At 36.8% G+C, this 21,463-nt stretch overlaps 1 protein-coding gene across 4 annotated transcripts; it reads left to right on the top strand.

The window, feature by feature from the left end:
- Positions 1-730: 730 nt before the first annotated feature.
- On the top strand, positions 731-9,569 carry LOC123749722 (BAG family molecular chaperone regulator 1). Of its 4 annotated transcripts, XM_069334297.1 has the most exons (7): positions 731-1,030; positions 1,751-1,879; positions 3,535-3,617; positions 3,760-3,886; positions 6,286-6,462; positions 7,265-7,453; positions 7,814-9,569. In XM_069334297.1, the coding sequence occupies exons 4-7, from the start codon at positions 3,767-3,769 to the stop codon at positions 7,931-7,933; spliced, it is 606 nt and encodes a 201-aa protein (XP_069190398.1). In that variant the 5' UTR covers positions 731-1,030; positions 1,751-1,879; positions 3,535-3,617; positions 3,760-3,766; the 3' UTR covers positions 7,934-9,569. The 4 variants fall into 4 exon arrangements, with proteins under 4 accessions (XP_069190398.1, XP_045587811.1, XP_045587803.1 ...); XM_045731855.2 differs by lacking the exon at positions 3,535-3,617 and having other exon boundaries at positions 847-1,030; XM_045731847.2 differs by lacking the exons at positions 731-1,030; positions 3,535-3,617 and adding an exon at positions 1,476-1,555.
- The last annotated feature ends 11,894 nt before the right edge of the window (positions 9,570-21,463 follow it).

Below are 21,463 nucleotides of genomic sequence, written 5' to 3' on the forward strand. Positions count from 1 at the left end.
AAGGAATCATTCAGAACCTTGTATACCACATATGTCAGACCAATACTGGAATATGCAGCTCCAGCCTGGAGTCCACATCTAGGCAAACACAAAACGAAGTTAGAAAAGGTTCACAGGTCTGTCACCAGGCTAGTCCACGAGCAGACAGGTATGACCTACGAGGAAAGATTACTGGAATTAAGCCTCACGACACTGGAAGACAAAAAATTTAGGGAAGACATGATTACTACCTATAAAATTCTCAGAGGAATTGATAGGGTGATAGAGTAGATAAAGACAAACTGTTTAGCATTAGTGGGACACAAACAAGGGGACACAGGTGGAGATTGAGTACCCACATGAGCCACAGGGACGTTAGAAAGAACTTTTTCAGGGTCAGAGTAGTTAACGGATGGAATACATTAGGCAGTGATGTGGTGGAGGCTGACTCCATACACAGTTTCAAACGTAGATATGATAGAGCCCAGTAGGCTCAGGAACCTGTACACCAGTTGATTGACGGTTGAGAGGCGGGACCAAAGAGCCAAAGCTCAACCCCTGCAAGCACAACTAGTTGAGGACATCAGAAGTGGAATGAAAAATTACAATTATCGTTCAAAATTGAGCAAAAAGACTATTTTGCTGCCTACGACAATGGGACGAGTACTATATGGGACGGGTACTATACGGGACGTGAGGAAGGGTTGGTGCCTGGTGATGGCTAATAACTGTAACTCTACCCCAGGGTAAACTGTGAACATTAGCATCATAGGAACTATGAGCATTATGTGACATAAGTACTATGGTATACTGAGAACAGGTTGAGTTGTGAGGACGATATCAAGGTTGACTTCCCGTGAGACACACACTGCGCAGTGCTACAAGTTCTCAAGATTATCGAGACATACTTGAGTTATTCTCCACAAAGATCTTGCCAAATTATTGGGAAGTACATTGTTTCCGGTTCTGCTACTTCATAATTATTATCTGCCCGTCTAATATTATGTATTGTTGAGCTGGTTATGAGGTAGGACAAGACCACCCGGAAAGGGTAAGTCTCCAACATTAATTTAATACTTCTCATTGTCATATAGATGTCGTTTTGCATTGTTAATAAATTATAGCAGAATTGTGGCTCAGTGGACATATTTGGAGTTTGAAATTACGACTTTTTATACCGAAAATATGCCAATTAGTGAAAACGGCGATGGGTCAGATTTTGGCCAAATCCCCCTACAGTTTTTAAAATACGATGTCTATTGGAAATATGACTCTTGATCTTTATTTTTTTTAATTCATATTTACAATGGACATCGTATTTTGAAAATTGCAGGGAGATTTGTGCAAAAATATGACCAATCGCCGGATTTGACTAATTTGCATATTTTCGGTATAAAAAGTCGTAATTTAAAACTCCAAATATGTACAAATCACTCTAAATTAATGCTATTTTGTTGTTGGTTGAGGAAGCTATAGGAAGCTATAGGAAGCTTTGGGTTATTATAGGGAGCCGGAGGAGAAGGGAGCATCAGCTGGGCCTCTCTCACATGTAAACAAACCCAGCTGATCCACTTGTGTAAATATTGCTCAAATATTTATGCGTTATTCCCCTCTAAACTTAAATACACACACCTTTTACGCATTATATTACAAGTACAAGTTAACGTAATATCTATAACTATATATATATATATATATATATATATATATATATATATATATATATATATATATATGTGTGTGTAAAGTTAGCAGGTTATTGTTGTTGTAGATTGTGGTTGTGTTGTGAGGACCGTGAAGGTGGCCAGTGTCCCCCAGACCTGCCCTGCTGTACCTCCTGCTGTACCTGCTGCTGACTTCCTGCTGACCTCGTGACCTGCTGCTGCATGTGGTTGTTTGGGTAAGGCTTCCTCGTGTATAAGGTGTTCGTGTTGGTTACACGGGCAGGCCTTAAGACGAAGTCTGGGTCGGTCACCTTGACCTTTCCTCCTCTAATGTTATTCAGCTATATTGTTCATATTTAATATTCAGCTGTATTGTTCATATGCAATATTCACCTATATTGTTCATATTCAATATTCATCTATATTGTACTAAATCATTGTTGTTAATAAGGTTCGTAGGTTTGCTAATGAAAAATTAAAGTACAGTACAGTACTAAATACAGTACAATTTATAAGTTATTGCACTAAGCGCATTTTCTTACACCTTATGCCGCTGTTCACCTTGGCAGTATATAGGTACCTAGGAGTTAGGCAACTGTTGTGGGCTGTTTATTGTCCCTAATACAGTAATGGGACAATAAAATGGGTTGAAACCAGTTGGTTAAGGTTATCACGCATTAAAGGTTTGTGATTCTATTCACAAGATTACACCGAGTCAACCCATTTCCAACTCCCTCCACACTTTCAAGTACAAACCTAATTTAACATAGCCCCAACCTATCCTACCAGAATTCAATGTAACTTATCAGATAAATGTAATCCAATGGACCTCAATGTAAGCGATTAGATCTTGAAGTATTCTAGCGGACCTCTACATAACCTATCAGGCCTCAATCCAGAAAAGCATGACTTGCTGGAAGGAGCGAGTGGGAAAAAGGGCAACTCATTGTGATGTCCTGCATATCTTTTGAGAGTAAACCATATAAGAGAAAATGATAAGCTTTTCAAGAGTAATTGAGAAACTACTTGAAAAATTGTCTGAATAAGGAATTTTTGTTTAACATAAGGACTGTTGGAAATGGCCTGCAGACTTAGGGAAGCACTATGTTGTTTCAATGCAGGATAAACAAATATCGTTACACTGCTCATACAATGTGAATTATATTGTCTAGCATCCAAATAGTGCAGTTTATCATGTGTATGTATGGAAATAGTACAACACCCATGTTATCTTGGTTATTTTGAGATGATTTCGGGGCTTAGCGTCCCTGCGACCCAGTCCTCAACCAGGCCTCCTTTTTGTTACCCCCCCCCCCCCAGGAAGCCACCCGTAGCAGCTGTCTGACTCCCAGGTACCTATTTACTGTTAGGTGAACAGGAGCATCAGGGTGAAAGAAACTGCCCATTTATTTCTGCCTCCACCGGGGATCGAACCTGGAACCTTAAAACTATGAATTCTGAGCACTGTTCACTCAGCCGTCAGGTGCCCTGGGTCTGTATGGAAATAGCACAACACCTGTGGTTCTGTGTGTAACATATGACTGTGGGTGTGTGAGAAGAATAAATAAAACACAAAAGAAGTTGGAAGTGGCAAAAAGCTTTTAAAGAAAGCTTTGATCCTTCGTGTTAGGTTTATGTGAAATGAAGATAAAAGGAAATGAAAATGAGTGGAATTGAGTAAATGTTAAAAGAACCCAGATTGAAGAAAATTAAAATGATAAAGAGTATGATTTAATCCTTGGACAGCGGCTATGAAAACATGGCCATATCGCTTATACACAAAAAATATAAGAATTAAAAAATAATAATTTTTCATTCTAGAATTATTAATTTGTGTGCAAAATATAAGAAAAACATGAAAATAAGTGAATATTTATGGTTTTTACTCTAGCTATGTGTGTTATGCCTTGTACAAGTGGATGCAAGAGGTGGCAGTAGCAACGCAGCTCTTTGATTGGCTGCCAGCTGAGCCAGGTGAAGCAGTGCGATCTAATTATAGCCAGTGAAAGCTGTAGTCATCATTGTAGATATTACAGTTTAAATTTTGAGTATCTTATACATAGGATTTTTCCAAGATTGAACAATTTGTATTTGACAGAAACAATTTATTTTTCAGGAGATTCATGCGACCCAACGCTTCAAAAATGGGGGATCCAATGTATCCAATAATTCTATGTCATGGGCCCAATAAGCATGAAATTTTGGTCTGGGGGGCTATGACCCTTGGAGAACTAGCGAACAAGGTCAGTGGAAAGGATAAACTTTGCTGCAAGATGTTTTAATGGGTAACCTTTAATTTAAAAACAAAATTATTAATCAATTTAAAACCAAAACCAAAAAGTACCTAATTTTATCTTCGTAGTTTCCTACACTGAGCGTTAAATTTGCTCTGTATCTAGTGTTACCCAATCTTTATGTACTTAATCCAAACGACTTAATCATTGTGTTCATTGCTGTCTTCTTTTATGTGCTAGCCATATGCTGTATTGTGCCTACTAATTTTTGTTAAACTACCATTCAACCTGTCATTGCAATCAATCTGAGCTACCTATGTGCTTTAATATACCTACAATTTTCTCTCATCTTTTATTCTTTTTCTTGCCATGTAACTATTTCATTTTTATAAATTTTACAAGTATTTCCCTACTTAAAATTTTCTTAGATTAAGGACCTGCCCAAAACGCTGCGCGTACTAGTGGTTTTACAAGAATGTAATTACTATGCTATGTATCCTCACAATCCCAATGTACCTTCTTGTATACAGTATATATAAATAAATAAATAAATAAACCTATATTCTTTCTTGATTTTAGGAACTTTTCTGTAACTAATGGTAATTAATGTTTATGAAATAGGCCATGATAGCCCTAGAGTGCAATAAGTGAAAAGGTGTGTCCCACTTCCAAACTTATAGGTCTTTGCATGTCATATGCTTTCATTAAAGATCACTTTATCAATGTATTTCTTCACCTCTTATATGAATTTTTTTTCCTATTCTTTGTCTTCCACTTCACTTGTGCTGTCTTATCTTTCTATGTTTTTCCTTTCTGCAAAAGCTTACTTTGTGGCATGTGTTTGCTGAGGGCAGTTTTCATACCGTCTTGTTTCTTAGTACAAGCAAGTGGCAATTGCTGTGCTTTCATTGAGTTAATTTTGGTGGTTGAAGACTAGGTAAAGTACCACATTACTAGACAAAAGCAGAAATAGTGTAATAATAATGAATTCAGAAATTACAGTACCTGTAAAGGGTAGTAACTAGTCTGTTGAGCATACCAGGATTGTGCAAACGTGAAAACATTGTAGGAAAGGTACAATATAGAATATTTTTGCTGGTAAAGATAACAATTTATAAGAAAGAACTGTTGAGGTTGTAGTTCTGCTTTTTACTAGTGTTTCTATAATTTCTTGTTCCATTTTGTGCATCTTAAACTGCTTGTCCACACTCAAATGATGTGTGGAAAGGGAAGGGAATTATGAAGGGAAAAGAGCCAAGCCATTACGACTACATAGCACTTGGAAGGGGTCAGGATAAAGATTTGGGATGGGACAGAGGGAAAAGGAATGGTGTCCAACCACTTGGACGGTCGGGGATTGAACGCCGACCTGCATGAAGCGAGACCGTCGCTCTACCGTCCAGCCAAAGTGGTTGAAATGACGTGAGGGTGTTTGGTGTTTTGATGGCTTTCTTTGCTATTCTGTCCATGGCTAATATTCAGGCTCATTTCTTCTGGCTGTCCTCCTGTTGTTGGCCTCTCGGTTCTTATGGGATACCCCTTGGCATGTCCTCTTCCTAGCTCCCATGTATCTAATTCAGCCCTAAATCTTTGCCCTTCTCACTCAATGTCATCATTTTCTCTCTTGAGGCTTTGCCTTTCCTAGAGGATTGGCAGCACGACTTGTACGGGGAATCAGATGGCATCTTTGCTGTTGCATTTGATCATCCATGAGAAATGATCTGAACTTTATCAAGTCAATTCACAATTGACTTGATAATTGATTTCAAAACAATTGAAATTGTTTTCATGTTCTTATTTGTACATTACAAGAATAGTTACACTATACAACATATACAGTATAATATATTTTGGTTCTGAAAAGCTACTGATATTGTGAATGTCCCATATACAGTACAGTACTGTGTATATAGTGGATTCTCTCTCAAGTGGAACAACTAGTTTCGGACTCATCTAGTGTATTATCTGACCCTCGCCATACTTCATAAATATTTGCTAAAATTAATGTTTTTATTAGTGTAAATAATAGGACACACATCCAAATTTTAACAAAACCAAATGAAAAAAAAAGTACTGTACATATCAAATAGAAATCATGTTTTGTTTACATTTTGTTTACCAGCAACACAAATGTTGTCTAGCAGGAATTACCATATTATCTGGATTCCTTATTTAGAGTGTTGCATTCGACACTAACTGGATTAGAATCTTTCTGTTGCATATTTTTTTTATTGGCATGAAATCCACTGTACATTATCATTCCAGTTTATTGAGATGTGACTGTGATACATTTTATCAATATAATATTTGTAGGAATAATCTTTTAATTACCAATAAGGTGTCCAGTGTGCATTTTTCTTTATAATATCGTGCACATCAGTAAAACTTTCTTTAATACTGTATTTCAGATTGATGAAGTTACTCGTATTCCTCATTCCAATCAGAAAATCATATTTAAAGGAAGAAACTTAGCGGATCATGACATTACCTTAGCTACATATGGTATCTCGTCTGGGACTAAGGTGATGGTTCTGGGCAAGAAGTTTGATCCTGAGGAAGATGCCAACTTTCAGGCTGTCGTCCAGGTGAGTCACTCCGTAACTTGCTCAGTTGCTTGACTGTTTTACATTGATATTAAAAATTTTCTTATTTTGCTTCAAATTAAATGTTCACAGAACATTATTTTGCTCAGTATTTTGCAATCTTTTTCAGTTCTTGACAAATCTAGTGAGATGTCCTTTTAATAGTGACCAAACACACAAATAATTGGAAGCTGTTCAGTATTTATGGGGCATTGGTCCATTAATGTATAATGTGTGTGTTAGTTTTTTGTTACATTTAGTGATATGTAAGAGACCATCATTTAATACCATTATTCATGTACTTTATATTAAAAAAAATTGCAATATTAAGTGTTTTGTTTGATTACAAGTGTTTTTTGTAATATGGATAATATGTTTTAGTATGTACTGTGCAACTTCATTCAATATTTCTGAATATATTAATCTGTAGCAAACAGTTTCTATGAGCAGAAACTTGCAGCATGTATGCAGCTTGCTTTGAATATTTAGAGTATTTTTTACATTAGAATTATATATATTTAGCTTTCTTGGATGTAGCTGTGATTTTTGAGGACGTTTTAACATAGATTTACGTTTAATTGTTATACTCTCTGATGTGAGGAAATGCATTTATTTTGGAACTGTTCCAGCAATTCACTTCAAAGTCTTTCTTCTGTATACTCTTGAATGCTGACAGAGAGCACATGCTCAGTTTCTAATCGGGAAGAGACAGATGGCTGCAGACACAACTGCTATTCTGTGTTGTCAGTCACAACTTTCATAGTGTGTTTCCATAGGTGATTATCATATTCTAACATTTTTTCAGATTGACCATTCTTGTACCAGAGTAGAAAGAACCTTATTTGACATCATCCCTCAAGTTGATGGGATTTCTGGTGGATACCTTGAATCACGTTTGTGTGGAGAAACACTGGGTAGACTGAGGAAACAGCTTCTAGCAGTTAATGAAGAGTTTATGCGCCTCTTGGAGCAGCTTGATAGCATATGTTTTGAGGTCTGATATGTATAAAATGGTATTTTAAGAATAAATAACCGTAATGGTAGCAAATTCAGTTTTTCTATGATTTGTATAATGCACTCTCAATTTAAGAATTAAGTAATAAAAAAACCTAAGCCTGAAAGACTATTTAGCAATGTTTACAGAACTAAACAGTAAAAAATCTATCATTCAGGATGTCGGAGCAAAAAGACTATATTTTGGTCCTTCCTGGACCATTAGCAATTAACTTAATAGTGGTCCAGGATGGACCAAAATGTCGTCGTCTCTTCATCTTCTGGTGTGTGGTTTGGTCATTAAAGTATGTATTTTACAAAAGTTCTCGTTTCCATTCTAGTGATTAATTTACTCTTCCAGGAGACCCAGACCCCAGCAAGGCAAAAGCGCAAGTCGGTTGTCAAAAGAATCCAACAGTTGATGGAAAAATCTGACCAGCTTCACGAAAACATCAATCAGCTAAGACTTAAATATAATTAATAATAGCAAGAATGTATTTTGATTTATTTCCAGAAATATAAGAACAGGGAGCAAGTTTGCTTGACTTACAGACATAGCTAACAGTGTTTTTTCCTAAACAATTCTATGTTGGATCACAATCTCAGAATATTGGAGCAATCTACCGATATTTCACCTCAAGAAAAATAAATATTAATTTCCTGTGTTCAGTGTAGTTTATATATAACTGTTCATGTTCTACTTTTGTTTACATGATAATATACAAATATGTAAGTTAATGTACAATGCCAAAAAACATCTTTTTGAACTTCCCACCTATAAGATCAGATACTATTTTCAGGTGTTAAATCTTCTTGCGAGGATGTCCCAACAGCACGTGTTGCTGGCTCGAGTACCAGATACTGTATATTAAAAATACATAGTGAAAATATATTTTTCTGTTGTAATAAGTACCTGCAGATTATTATAATACTATATTAGTTATTATTTTTAGTTGTGGTAGGTGTAGTTTTGCCCTAAACAAATGAGAACAGTATCATATTGACTCCTTCATTATATACTTATTTTCTATTATTATTTTATAGTAAGGCCTAGTAGTCTACGCAACGTTCATTCATTCATTCCAGTCAAACGGTTTTCTTTCCCACAAATATTGCCATTCAGTAATACAATCAATTATTGTACTTTTGGTTAAATGTTGGTACCAGAAAAAATACAAGAGGTAAATACTATTTCAATGAATTATGTGCAATTTAAAGGCTGCTTCCTAGCCAGCATTGGTCCTGCCATATATATATATATATATAGACATATTTACATGTACGAGAGGGAGCTTACACACTACTGCTCCAGAGGGCACGACACGCTTCACAAGTGCTGCCCGACCTACACACTTACATTTACCTCAACTATAGGACAAAGATCTTGTTGCTGCTTTACTATTATGTATTTTTACAAGTGAAATTTGTACTGTTCATGTATATACGGAATTCAATCAAAGTCGAAGCTTTTATGTTATCATAATTTACTAGGTATGAATCACGATTCATGCATACTAATTTGCATATATGCTTACAAGTTTTGTTCACGAGTATAAAATGACCAGGCTTTAGCTGAACAGGCAACACGAAACATAGGTGGAAGTGGAGAAATGTTAGTGAGAATGATCACTAGTAAATATATTCATTAACTGATGCCATTATTTACAAATATTAAGTACTGACAAAAATACTGACTGTACATTTCAGTAAAGAAAGAGCCATAGATGAGCTATGGATGTAGTTAACAGAATCAGTACACGTGACGCGTGCGATATATGTAAGACAGTGGGAGGCCAAGAGAATGTGAAGCAAATTATAAATATGAATCAATTTATGTGCATAATGGTTGTGGAGGGTGTTATTCAATATGTAATACAGCTACATGCATTGCCTGTAATACAGTACATGTATGCATTATTCAGTAATGCATACAACAAAAACAACAATTGTTATGTATGTAGCAAATTCATCTGTGTGAATAACTTGGCATCAGCTCTCTGTGCATCACTCGAATACTGTATCAAGTTATGTCGAGTGAAGGCTTTTGGTATAATTTATAATGACAAATGAATATGAATTTGCTTTTTACGTTATTAATATTTGAGCGCCAATGACATATTTCATAAAACTACATACTATATATATATGCCAGACAATTGCCTATAAATCAGAAATTTGAGAGGAAGTACAGCACTGATTTATTCCATGAAGAAGATGCAAACTTTTGACCTTGCGTGAACAGTCTTCTCACCTGAAGAGTACCACCGAGAAGTAGTAGTTAAATACATTGTATTCTTTCATGAAGCTAATTTAAGTTTTTGTAAAAAAATTGTCATTCTATTCAAGCAAAGTAAGAGCCAGGTGTAGCGTATTTAAAAAAAAAATATGTAAATGTTTTACAGAACACTTCAGTATTCATGTAAGCAGAACATTATAATGTAAATTTTGCTCAAAATATTAAGGTATTTTTTCATAAGTTTTGTTTTGCATGAATGATGCAGAATATAAAATTACAGTACATTTTATTAATAATTAAATATAAATGTCATGTAGGTAAAATTGTGAGATATCTTTCCGAGGTGTGTTAGTAAATAGGACGACAGGAGTGTCAGACAAGATATCAAGTGAGTGAATGTGAGAGTTTCACTTTCGGGTCTACCGATTCTTGCTACAGTTATTGGTGTATTACTCCATTAGTTATTAGCGGCAAGCTTGAGCGCAACTCCATTGTCTCCTGAGACTGATGGATGCCTACTACTCCCCTCAAGCTCGAGCCTGCCACTAATACCCTCAAAACCACCACTGCTGAATACTTCATAAAAAAAATGAAATAAAAGGTAAATTGAACCAATTATTATTTAGTACAAGGCATGCAGGTTTCTTCCTGAAGTAAATGATTATGTACTGTATCTGATGCATTTATAAGAGGGTCAATGACTAAGACTTGGATTTTACTGTAAAAGTCTACCTCTGGCTTATAGGTAAATTGACTTGAGCATATATATAGTATGTCCATTCTTTTCTGGTCAGTTACATTTATATTACAGTATTTTGTTTTAATGCTACTTATATATATATATTATTCTATATATATCATTAATGCTATTCGTGTGTATGGTATTACTCTACAGTATGTCAATAATGCTAATTTCGTGTGTGGTATTACAGGAGATCCTCATTATACAAATACTCGTCTATCCGAACAGCCTCCCACATCCCTGATTTTGTATCTCAATCCACTAGATAAATATAAATCAATCAAAATGTTCACATGACTCACTAGTTTCATGCTGTAGCCCACATTACCCCAGTCAACAGTACGGTGATTACTCTCATAAAGAGAGAAGGGGCGCATCCGATCCCACGATCGTCGTCACCCCTAAATCAACAACAACTCTCATAAAGAGCTAATCCTTTACTCTCAAAGTTCTAATAGAGCAAGGTATTTCCACATGTAAGTGCCGGTACAATTAGTGTCGGCAGCAAATTAACTGTATTGTTGTTTACCTAAATGTTTGCCATCCACAGCCATTGGGTTTATGATCCTTATTGTTATTCCTTGATGTATTCCCCTGCCATTGCTGTTGGATAGCAGGCATAGGGAAAAAAAAGGCAGGCATTCTCAGTCAGTTAGGCAATCTCAGTAAGACATGGAGCCGAGTTAGGCAATCTCAGTAAGACATGGAGCCGAGTTAGGCAATCTCAGCAAGGCATTATAGGAGTTGCCTCGTATGGGTCAATAGGCCTTCTACAGTCACCTTTATTCTTATGTTCTTATGTTCATAGAGTTTTATCAGGCAGTCACAGTCAGTCTCGGTCATTATTCCACACCTAAGAGTCCACCCCAGGAAATGGTTGAGGGGATGGGGATGGGGATGGGTGGGTGTTAGTTGTGGGTACCAGTAGTCTTTATGAGAGTGAAGTTTCCGAGATGATAACGTTAAGAGTGGTGGTTCTCAGAAGTCCTCATTGACCCCCCAAACTCTTATGATTTGAACGAGACCAGATGGTGTTTACTCTGCTGGTTGGGTGGGGGTTTGTGGGTTGGTGGTTGGTAGGAGGAGGAAGAGGTTTGTTTTCTTGTGCATTGAATTAACAAATGGTTGACCCCCAGTACAGCAGCACATGCGTGTATTTTCATTTATTTATTCATGTAATTAGACCTCTGCACTCTTCAAAAATAGCTAACTTTGATAACTTGAATGATGGAGTTACCCAGCTTAATAATAGGATGTGTTTTTTGTATTTCCCAAAAATACTGATCTGTGAGGATTTTTGGTGATCCGGGAACGCAAACACCCAACTCATAGCATTGCGCATATAAGAAATCTATTCCCGCATTCAGAATAAATGTGTTAGGAATGCATTTTGTGAACATAACCCGTTTGTAGTAGGGGAGACTGCCTATACTCTGTACAGTATGTCACTAATGCTACTTGCGTGTATGGTATTATTCTGTATTTCATCCAAGAATGTCTTATATAAGTGATACTGATAGTACATTTTACCTTTAAATTGGGGTATAGTTGCATTTTTATTTTTATCTGATACTTCATTTTTAAAACCAAAGAATAACATTTACACCTTTGTGAAGGAATTAGGCATGTTTGGTTAGTTGTTTCACATGCGAGTTCTTATCTACACTGTTTTTGCAATGGAAATATTAGACTTTTTTGAGGCAGATTCAAAAATGATTTTGAATTCAGATTCAGAAATGAGGCAGATTTGGAGAGCATGGAATCTCTCATTCCCTTCTCCCCTCCGCAGTTTTGACACGGTTGATCATTAGGAAAGTAATTGAATAAATAAGGTAAGATTATGTAAAGGAAATACAGATGCAGGATAAAATTGGCCGAATTGACATGGTAAAATAATTTAGCATTTGATATTTTTTTTAGTTATATTTATCACCAGGTTGTGGCTTATAATTTTTGTATCTAAATGACTGTTAATTAGTCAAGCTGAGGTTAGGTGACTTGGCTGTAGTCTACATTATAACTAATATTCACTTTTAATAATGTTTTCTTTTGAAAAATGTTTACATTCACATTAGTCAAAACTCTTTGTACCCAAATTTTTCTGTTAATGAAAGCGATTGCAACAAAGGATACTCTGGTATATTATATAATTTGATGTTTTGCAAGGATACCAAAAATTATAGTTTTTGGTTTAAACCCAAGAAAACAGTGGGTAAGAATGCAACCTTTAATAGGCTGCTTGAGCTGTTTTCTGAAGAAGTAATTAATAACTGAAAAAAACAATGTAATTGTACTAATTGTTCATTAAGTACACCCTTAACTGTGTCAAGACTTATTTTGTATGATCAAGATATTTTTCCCAATAACCTTGTGGTATCAGCAATTTACATGATAGAAAATATTTATTTCTATATTCAAGGGTTCAGGTAGTACAGTCGGGTTCGTTCTCGACGCACAATCGAGAATTTCGGGTTAGAATTCCAGGCGGGACAGAAATGGCGGGGCACATTTCCTTTCACCTAATGCCTCTGCTCATCCAGCAGTGCGTAGGTACTCAGGAGTTAGTCAGCTTGTTGTGGGTTTGCATCCTGGGCAGGGTCAGTAATTCGGTCTTGGGGGAGGGGAGGGGAGGGGGGCCCTCGATGAAAGCCAAAACATGTGTGATTACACACTGGCTTCCTGTCCCCCGACACAATGAATTATTATTGTTATTATTTAATAATACAGTTGGTGAACATCTTTAATCTCCTACACTTAATTTGATGGAACACATTCCCTAATCTTCTGTAGCCTCTAATTCAACCACCCTCAACTGAACCGAGTGTGCTGCCTCAGCCAGAGGTGCTCCACATACCACAGTTCAGTGCTCATAACTCGTGCACGTATTTTCATCAGTTTGCAAGTAGAGACTTTGATGGGTGTTGGTAAGCAAGATGTATTTTTCAATCTTTTTTGCTGGTATATTTTTGTGAATGAACTATTATTTAGATTGTTTACCATCCTGTATTTGTTGGTGAACATTGTCATGCCACATTTCCTCACTCTTGACAGACGGGGTTGGGAATGTTAACTAATTTATGAGGCCGGGAGAAGGGACGAGTTATTCCTTTGATAGGCAATGTCACTATCATGGGAGGTCACTATCAACAGGAGCTGGTCGGGTGAGTGGACAGCACGCTGGACTTGTGAGCCTGTGGTCCCGGGTTCAATCCCGGGCGCCGGCGAGAAACAATGGGCAGAGTTTCTTTCACCCTATGCCCCTGTTACCTAGCAGTAAATAGGTACCTGAGTGTTAGTCAGCTGTCAAGGGCTGCTTCTTGGGGGTGGAGGCCCTGGTCGAGAACTGGGCCACGGGGACACTAAGCCCTGAAATCATCTCAAGATAACCAAGATCATGTACACTATTTTGGTACAAAGAGTTTTCACTGGATGTTTTCAATGTTATAAAATTCATGTTAAATTAGATATTTGTCATTTGACCAGTTTATATAAATACTCTATACTATACAAGTGTATTAGAGCTACAAAATTATTTGTTTGCACTTTATGCTATTAAAATTTCAAGAATACCTAAAACCTGTACAGTATTAATATTATCTGTGTGACTAAATTATATTCTGCATTTTGACACCTTCACAAAGTGTATCAGGTGGTGTTCAATGACTTATTGGTGTTCATATCTGTGTTTGTGTCGATATATTACAATATTATGTGTATTCATTATTACAATACAGTATTATGTGTATTTATTTTTGACATACATATTCAACATACAGATACTGTGCATTGTTGTTTCACTCAGGTCATTTTGTTCTGTGGCCTTTTGTTGCAGAAAAATAACAACAGTTTTATTGTTGTTGATACAATCAAAGGTATCGCCAGATCGATATTTGTGTTGCATTCTGATTTTCGTCGAGCCGAGTCTCGTTCATTTGAAACATCACTGTATCTATATGTATATTTAATTTTTATGCATAGTCCAACATCATGGCAAATGCATAAAAACTTCCAGATATACTGTGCCAATCAGATGACACTCTTACTGTTTAAAATGTATTTTTATATATACAGTATATAATGCCATGTATAAACATTTACAGTATAGCCACTCTATGTATATAAATAAGATCTGCATTTCTAAACATGAAAAAGATTAACCAAAGCTTAAATACATTTTAGCCATTTAGAAAACTAATTCAAAATGTCTATAACCGAGACAAAGTGTTCCATCAGCATGTAAAGAACGAGTGTTTGTGTGTACAAAGTGTCATGTAGGTTGGTAATTACTGAGCAGGTAAAAAAAAACGGCAGCTTGGGCTCACTGAAGAATGAATGATCATATAAATACACCATGTGTGTTATAAATGGTGTATGAATTTTGCAAACATTTGTGTACATACGTGAAATTTGCTTAAATTGTTAATATTGTCTGTTTCACAGCGTTAATGCTATTTTGGCCATTTTTTTCCTTCTTCAAAAATTAAGAAGTCTGAGAAATTACAAATTTCCTGTTGATTTGTATCGCTCAGGTTTTTTTCCGACATTCAGGTGGTGCCAACTGCTGCCAGTCAGTGGTGCCAACTGCTGCCGGTCAGTGGTGCCAACTGCTGCCAGTCAGTGGTGCCAACTGCTGCCAGTCAGTGGTGCCAACTGCTGCCAGTCAGTGGTGCCAACTGCTGCCAGTCAGTGGTGCCAACTGCTGCCAGTCAGTGGTGCCAACTGCTGCCAGTCAGTGGTGCCAACTGCTGCCAGTCAGTGGTGCCAACTGCTGCCAGTCAGTGGTGCCAACTGCTGCCAGTCAGTGGTGCCAACTGCTGCCAGTCAGTGGTGCCAACTGCTGCCAGTCAGTGGTGCCAACTGCTGCCAGTCAGTGGTGCCAACTGCTGCCAGTCAGTGGTGCCAACTGCTGCCAGTCAGTGGTGCCAACTGCTGCCAGTCAGTGGTGCCAACTGCTGCCAGTCAGTGGTGCCAACTGCTGCCAGTCAGTGGTGCCAACTGCTGCCAGTCAGTGGTGCCAACTGCTGCCAGTCAGTGGTGCCAACTGCTGCCAGTCAGTGGTGCCAACTGCTGCCAGTCAGTGGTGCCAACTGCTGCCAGTCAGTGGTGCCAACTGCTGCCAGTCAGTGGTGCCAACTGCTGCCAGTCAGTGGTGCCAACTGCTGCCAGTCAGTGGTGCCAACTGCTGCCAGTCAGTGGTGCCAACTGCTGCCAGTCAGTGGTGCCAACTGCTGCCAGTCAGTGGTGCCAACTGCTGCCAGTCAGTGGTGCCACCTACAAGTAATTATCCTTTCTTGTATTGGTGAACTAGCTAATGATTAGCACTATTGGGTGGACACACACCTAAAGAGGAAAAGTTCATTGATACTGTACTTGTATCTGTGGCCAGCCTCACTGGCTTTATTACAACTTATAAATAATGGGTTTCCTTATGAACTGACATTGCTGGCTGTCATGAAACTTGAAAATGCTGGCTATCTTGCATCATAACATTTGATAAGTCTCCTAAAACCTGACATTGCTGGCAATCCTACAGCATGAAAATGCTGTTTACCCTACAACTTAATATTGCTTGTTATCCTACAACCAATATTGCTTGTTATCCTACAACCTTGACATTGCTGGATGCCTTACAATGTGACCTTTCTGACTTTTGTGATAAAACCTGGTTTCCCTTCAGCCTTACTTGGTAGGCTTTCTTACAACCTCGTCCTGCTGGCTTCTTTACCAACTTGCCTATAGTCTGGCCGCGTTATTAGTAATAGTCCAACATAATCAAAACTCGGTGTATAAGCTGCTATAGTTTGTAGTATTAATCGAGGTGTGCAAGAAAGCAAGTTACTCATGTCAAGTATGTGACTGAAAATTCTATATAACCAAAGTGGATTATTTTTTTTTTTTTTTTGAGACTGATGAATTTCAAGCGTAAATTACACTTATCATCATTTTTATAAAGCTGCCTTTGTAAAAAGAGCATCTTTGCTTCAGATACTGCTATTGGCATAGCTTATTATTATATCAGTTCTGTCAACTTTTAGGATAAAGCAGCTAGGTGCATCTCTGTTTTAATGCAAAATGTGATATTCAGATAGGATGTCAAAAATGTAATTGCATTATTGCAATTTTCAAGGGTAAACACATAACAAAATGTAGTACAAATCAATTATTCACTGATATGTCCATCAAATAATTAGTTTTTGTCCGTGCCCAGATAAGAAGGTTGTAAATGAACAAATCCACAAGGGCCGTGACGAGGGTTCGAACCTATGTCCGAGAGGATCCCAGACGCTGCCTTAATCGACTGAGCTACGATATGGTTTTAACCATGCCGTAGCTTAGTTGATTAAGGCAGCGTCTGGGATCCTCTCGGACGTAGGTTCTAACCCTCAACACGGCCCTTGTGGATTTGTTCATTTGATGCATCACGCTATTGTGATTTCTGTGTGTAAAGAAGATTGTAAATGACAGATGTTATGGTTATTAAGGAACGTGTCCCTGTGTTGTAAAAAGGGAATCACTTTCTCTGGAAACGTTAATGAATTGTCTATTAGAAATAATGAAAATACTTTGCTATTTTTATGTATGAAAATATTTATAAATCAATTTGAATTAAACACTTTTTAGGTAATGACTTTGAAACATTCATTGTAATTTGTTTGCAGAACTGACATATAGGAGTCTGTGGCGGGATGAGACACACTGATCACATAATGTACTAAAGTGTACATTAATTATTATTGCAGCATTATTATTTTCTGTACTGTATTAAAAAAAAAAAGGGGGTCAACCAAATCTTTGAACAATATTCTTGTCCTTGTAATAGGCTCGTCAAGGCCGCCTGGTCATAACTAACGATGCCTGATGCCGCTTAGATTTTCAGAGTAAAATGTTACAATTTAATTTCTTATAACCCAACACTGACATGAAATGAACGTATTAATGTTTTGGTCTGTTTTGGACCCGTATCAAGTCCAGAAATGGACAGGCCAAATGGACTTCATTATGGTCCAGGACAGGCCAAATGCTGGTACGGTTTTCTCGTGTGTAGGGGGGGTAGGGGGGTGTAGTGTTATTTATTTCAGCTACATTATTGCAACATTTGCTGTACCGAATTTCATTTTTGTTTTTACTTTGTGACACGAATATTGATGTGAGGGAAGCAGTGCAAGCAAATGTTTTCTAAATGATTTGGAGAATTTTTTATATAAAGGAAAATGATGACCAAACCACACAACAGAAGATGGAGAAACGACGACGTTTCAGTCCGTCCTGGATCATAATCAAGTCTACGTGATAATTGTCCTGGACGGACCGAAACGTTGTCTTTTTTCCATCTTCTATTGTGTAGTTTGATAATCATATCCTCGGCCACGTTATTGTGACTCACGTCTGCATAAAGGAATACAATATATCGATTTATTGTGAGATACATAAATGTAAATAGTATAGAAGGTCAGTTACCACCTTATTATCTTAAATTATCTTTAAAAATAACAATACTTTTCCATTTTTCCTTGGAAGGTAGGAAATGGGGTAGTGATAAATACAATTTGATGAAGTTTATAATGTTCTGTTAGTTTTAGTGTTTAATAACTAATCAAAATATAATTACCATCTATTCTGCAATCTCCTACCGAAATAGAATTTTCTCCTCGCCAAAAAAGATAAGTTTATAGTTGAGAGTCTTACTGCTGTAAGAAAGTGGGAGAGATAACAAAAGTGTAGGTGAAGCATATTATGGGAGACTACAAATCTAAGAGTGCATTTATAATACTAATGTATAAAATCATTTGTAGAGCAAGAATGAAAAACTATTGTAACTTCCAAATTATACAATTCTTTTATCATGGTGATGCTTTCTTGGATGGTGTTGGCTCATAGGCATGTGTGGTGTGTGTGATACCTGCTTGATGGGGTTCTGGGAGTTCTTCTACTCCCTAAGCCCGGCCTGAGGCCAGGCTTGGTAAGGCATTACATACTCCACGTGGATCATTGGGAGGTTCTTGGATAATGTTATTTAATGGGTATACGAGGTGTGGATTATAAATACTACTCAGAACACTGAAGGTTTGATGACATGCGGTATATTTGTACTTCTGTATTGCTTAGTATTTTCACATGTAAAACATTCAAAATTGTGTTTTTACGAGGCTTACATTTAAGCCAAAATTAAACAAAAAGTACAGTACAGTATAATAGTTATGTCCAATGTCTTTTTTTGGGAAAAGTAAGCAAATTTGTAATAAATTACTGTATATATCAAAGGCTAATAATGTTTACAGTCTGAATTTACAACAATTATATACAGGTACTGTATAATTTATTTTCGACTGGTAATGTGTGCTATCCATAGGCCATATAAAATTCAGGAAATTTACAGCAGAATGACAAAAGTTTTCAAGTTCAAGAACAATAAAATGGAAGAAAAATGAGAAAATAAGCTACGAGAAAGTTGATGGTAGAATGCTGACGGTGCTACAACGAGCGAATGGGGCCAAAAAGTACAAGTGTCGGTGGAGAAAGAGCTTCCCGATGTATTGCGTCCACAGAGGCAATACTGACTAGTCTTCTAATTTGAAAGTCAAGTTTCTACCAAATTGTATGTTTGATGTTTTCTAAAAGGTCAAAATATTTTAGAGCTTTCTAGATTATCTACAACACAATGGTAAAGATGTATCTGAAACAAAAATATTTATGAATTTTGTATGAAAATGATTTTTAATTTCTAGTACAGTACAGGCCAAATATGAACAGATTTTCCATAAGGAAATGTGCATGTATTTTATTTTAATTTACTTAATATTTTCTAGAAATTTAAATTGTGTGGCTAAAGGCTACTAATTGTTTTGATCCTAAGAATTTTGGATAAGGATGTACATCAAGGCCTAGTGGTATTGTGTAACATAAATACATATGTAGGACAATAACTATTAGGCAGAGCAAAGAATCCTTGTTCATATATTTAGCATGCAGGATTTTGCTAACAAAAATTTATATATATAGACTTGTTCAAAAGTTAATGAAAATAATGACTTATAAAATAGTTTTTTCTTTATCCTGGTTTGCAAAGTTTGAAAAGGAAAAATGATGCACATGTAATTTTTGTCAAATCATGGCTGTCTTCATATCCAATCTTTGTCATTCTATTTACAAGCCGGTCTAAGGCAATGAATGGCATATCACTATTCCCTCTCCGAGCACATTTGTTTTGCCTTGAAGGCATTCAGCTTGTAAGTGACAGTAAAGTGTGACTTATATTGGTCCCCCAAAATGATCAGTACCTTAAAGTAGTGAGGAGCTACCAATGCTACCTGTATGTAGCATTATGTATGCTACCCTTGCATACCAATGAATGAATGAAATGCATTAATGTATGTACTGGCCCATAAGCGCCTGGTATTTATATCCAGTGAAATTCATTCATACAAGCCTGGGTGGATATAAATAGGAGCTGCCTTGTATGGGTCAATAGGTCTTCTATAGCTCCTATATGTTGAAATGATTGGTTAACCTGCTATACTTAATTACAACTGTATATAGTTGTGAAAACCATATGAACATAATTGGTATACATAATGTGTAATTATAATGGAATTTTATACCATGACAATTACTGCATTGGCATAATAACATTTACAACGATAGCTGCATTTACATAGTAAGTAATCTTTAAGTGATAGCAGGATTTATTTCATTGACCCAGGTAAATTCCAATATATCATACAGAGCATATATATCATTACATATTAGCATCATTGGTAAAAAAAACTGACAATAATAGTTTAAATCAACATATGCTGATAACTGCATAACCCTGTGAATCAACACAACTGCACTCCGAGGGTTAAAGCTGATCTTTTCCTTGGCCATCGTCCTTCCACCATAACAGGTGATGGGTGAGGGCTTTAGATAGTTTGCAAATCAATCACACCCACTTAACTCACGGTCACTTAATATTAAGATGTCCTGCTCCCTTTTGTCCAAACTGCATTATCCCACTTAGTCATGCGAGACAAAAAATTTCCCAAACACCCGTGAAAATGCCCAATAAAAACTCTAAAGATGTCCAATTGTCTGCGGGTATACACAAGTGAAGGCACGTGTTGGTAGAGTGTATGCTGTGCAGGTGCATATTTGCACAGGTGTGCTTGTTAGTTTTTACATTGTCTATCAAGTGACATCTGCGTCTTAGCCTGTTTCAGAGCTATTGGTACTTGGTGCTTTTACGTCTCTTGACGTTCTAGTTCTCTATTGTAATTACTCTTGAAACGGAACGGAAGTGGTATCAACAACTACAGTACTTCATTTAAATTTGTTACCCCATGTACTACATTGGTAAGTACTGTACATATAGTAGAATTTAGACTAATACCAAGCATGGGATTGTATATGCTGTAAATATCAACATCAATTTCATTTTCTTGGATCACCGCAGATTTGAACTCGGATGTCAGAAAGGTACCAAGTTTGAATCTGATGATGCAAACAAGTAAAATGTTATTACTTATACTATTGTGGACTGCATCGTAGAGTACTTAGTACTCTAAGTACATAGTACTACTTACTTAGTACTATAAGTACGTAGCGTACTTAAAATTAAATACAGTATTTAACTGAAAAAAATCCTTAGGAATAATTGGGGGGGGGGGGGAGTCTTTGACAAGCCACCGATATCATATTCCCACTGATGCTACGTCAGATGGTGGCCCTTGGTTGAATTCGGGTAAAACCTGACTTGTCTATTCTTCACAGTGTATTTATACATTCTGACCACATCTTCCCTGGCCTGCTAGGGATATTCAGTTAACCTGTGTTCATCGCTTTTACCCACAGCCTATGTTACAACACAAATTGTGTCTGATATACATAATGGTAAAGTTAAAACAGCTTTCTGCTTTTTGCATTTAGAGGATCACCATAATCAAGTTGTAGATACAGTACATATTATAGTTTTGTATACCTTGTATACAATGCCATCAAACAAATTAGTGGTTTCCAGTCACAGTTGACACAAGGACATTGCAAACACAGCAGAG

Source organism: Procambarus clarkii, chromosome 4 (assembly GCF_040958095.1).
Source record: "Procambarus clarkii isolate CNS0578487 chromosome 4, FALCON_Pclarkii_2.0, whole genome shotgun sequence".
In the NCBI taxonomy this organism is placed as follows: Eukaryota; Metazoa; Arthropoda; class Malacostraca; order Decapoda; family Cambaridae; genus Procambarus; species Procambarus clarkii.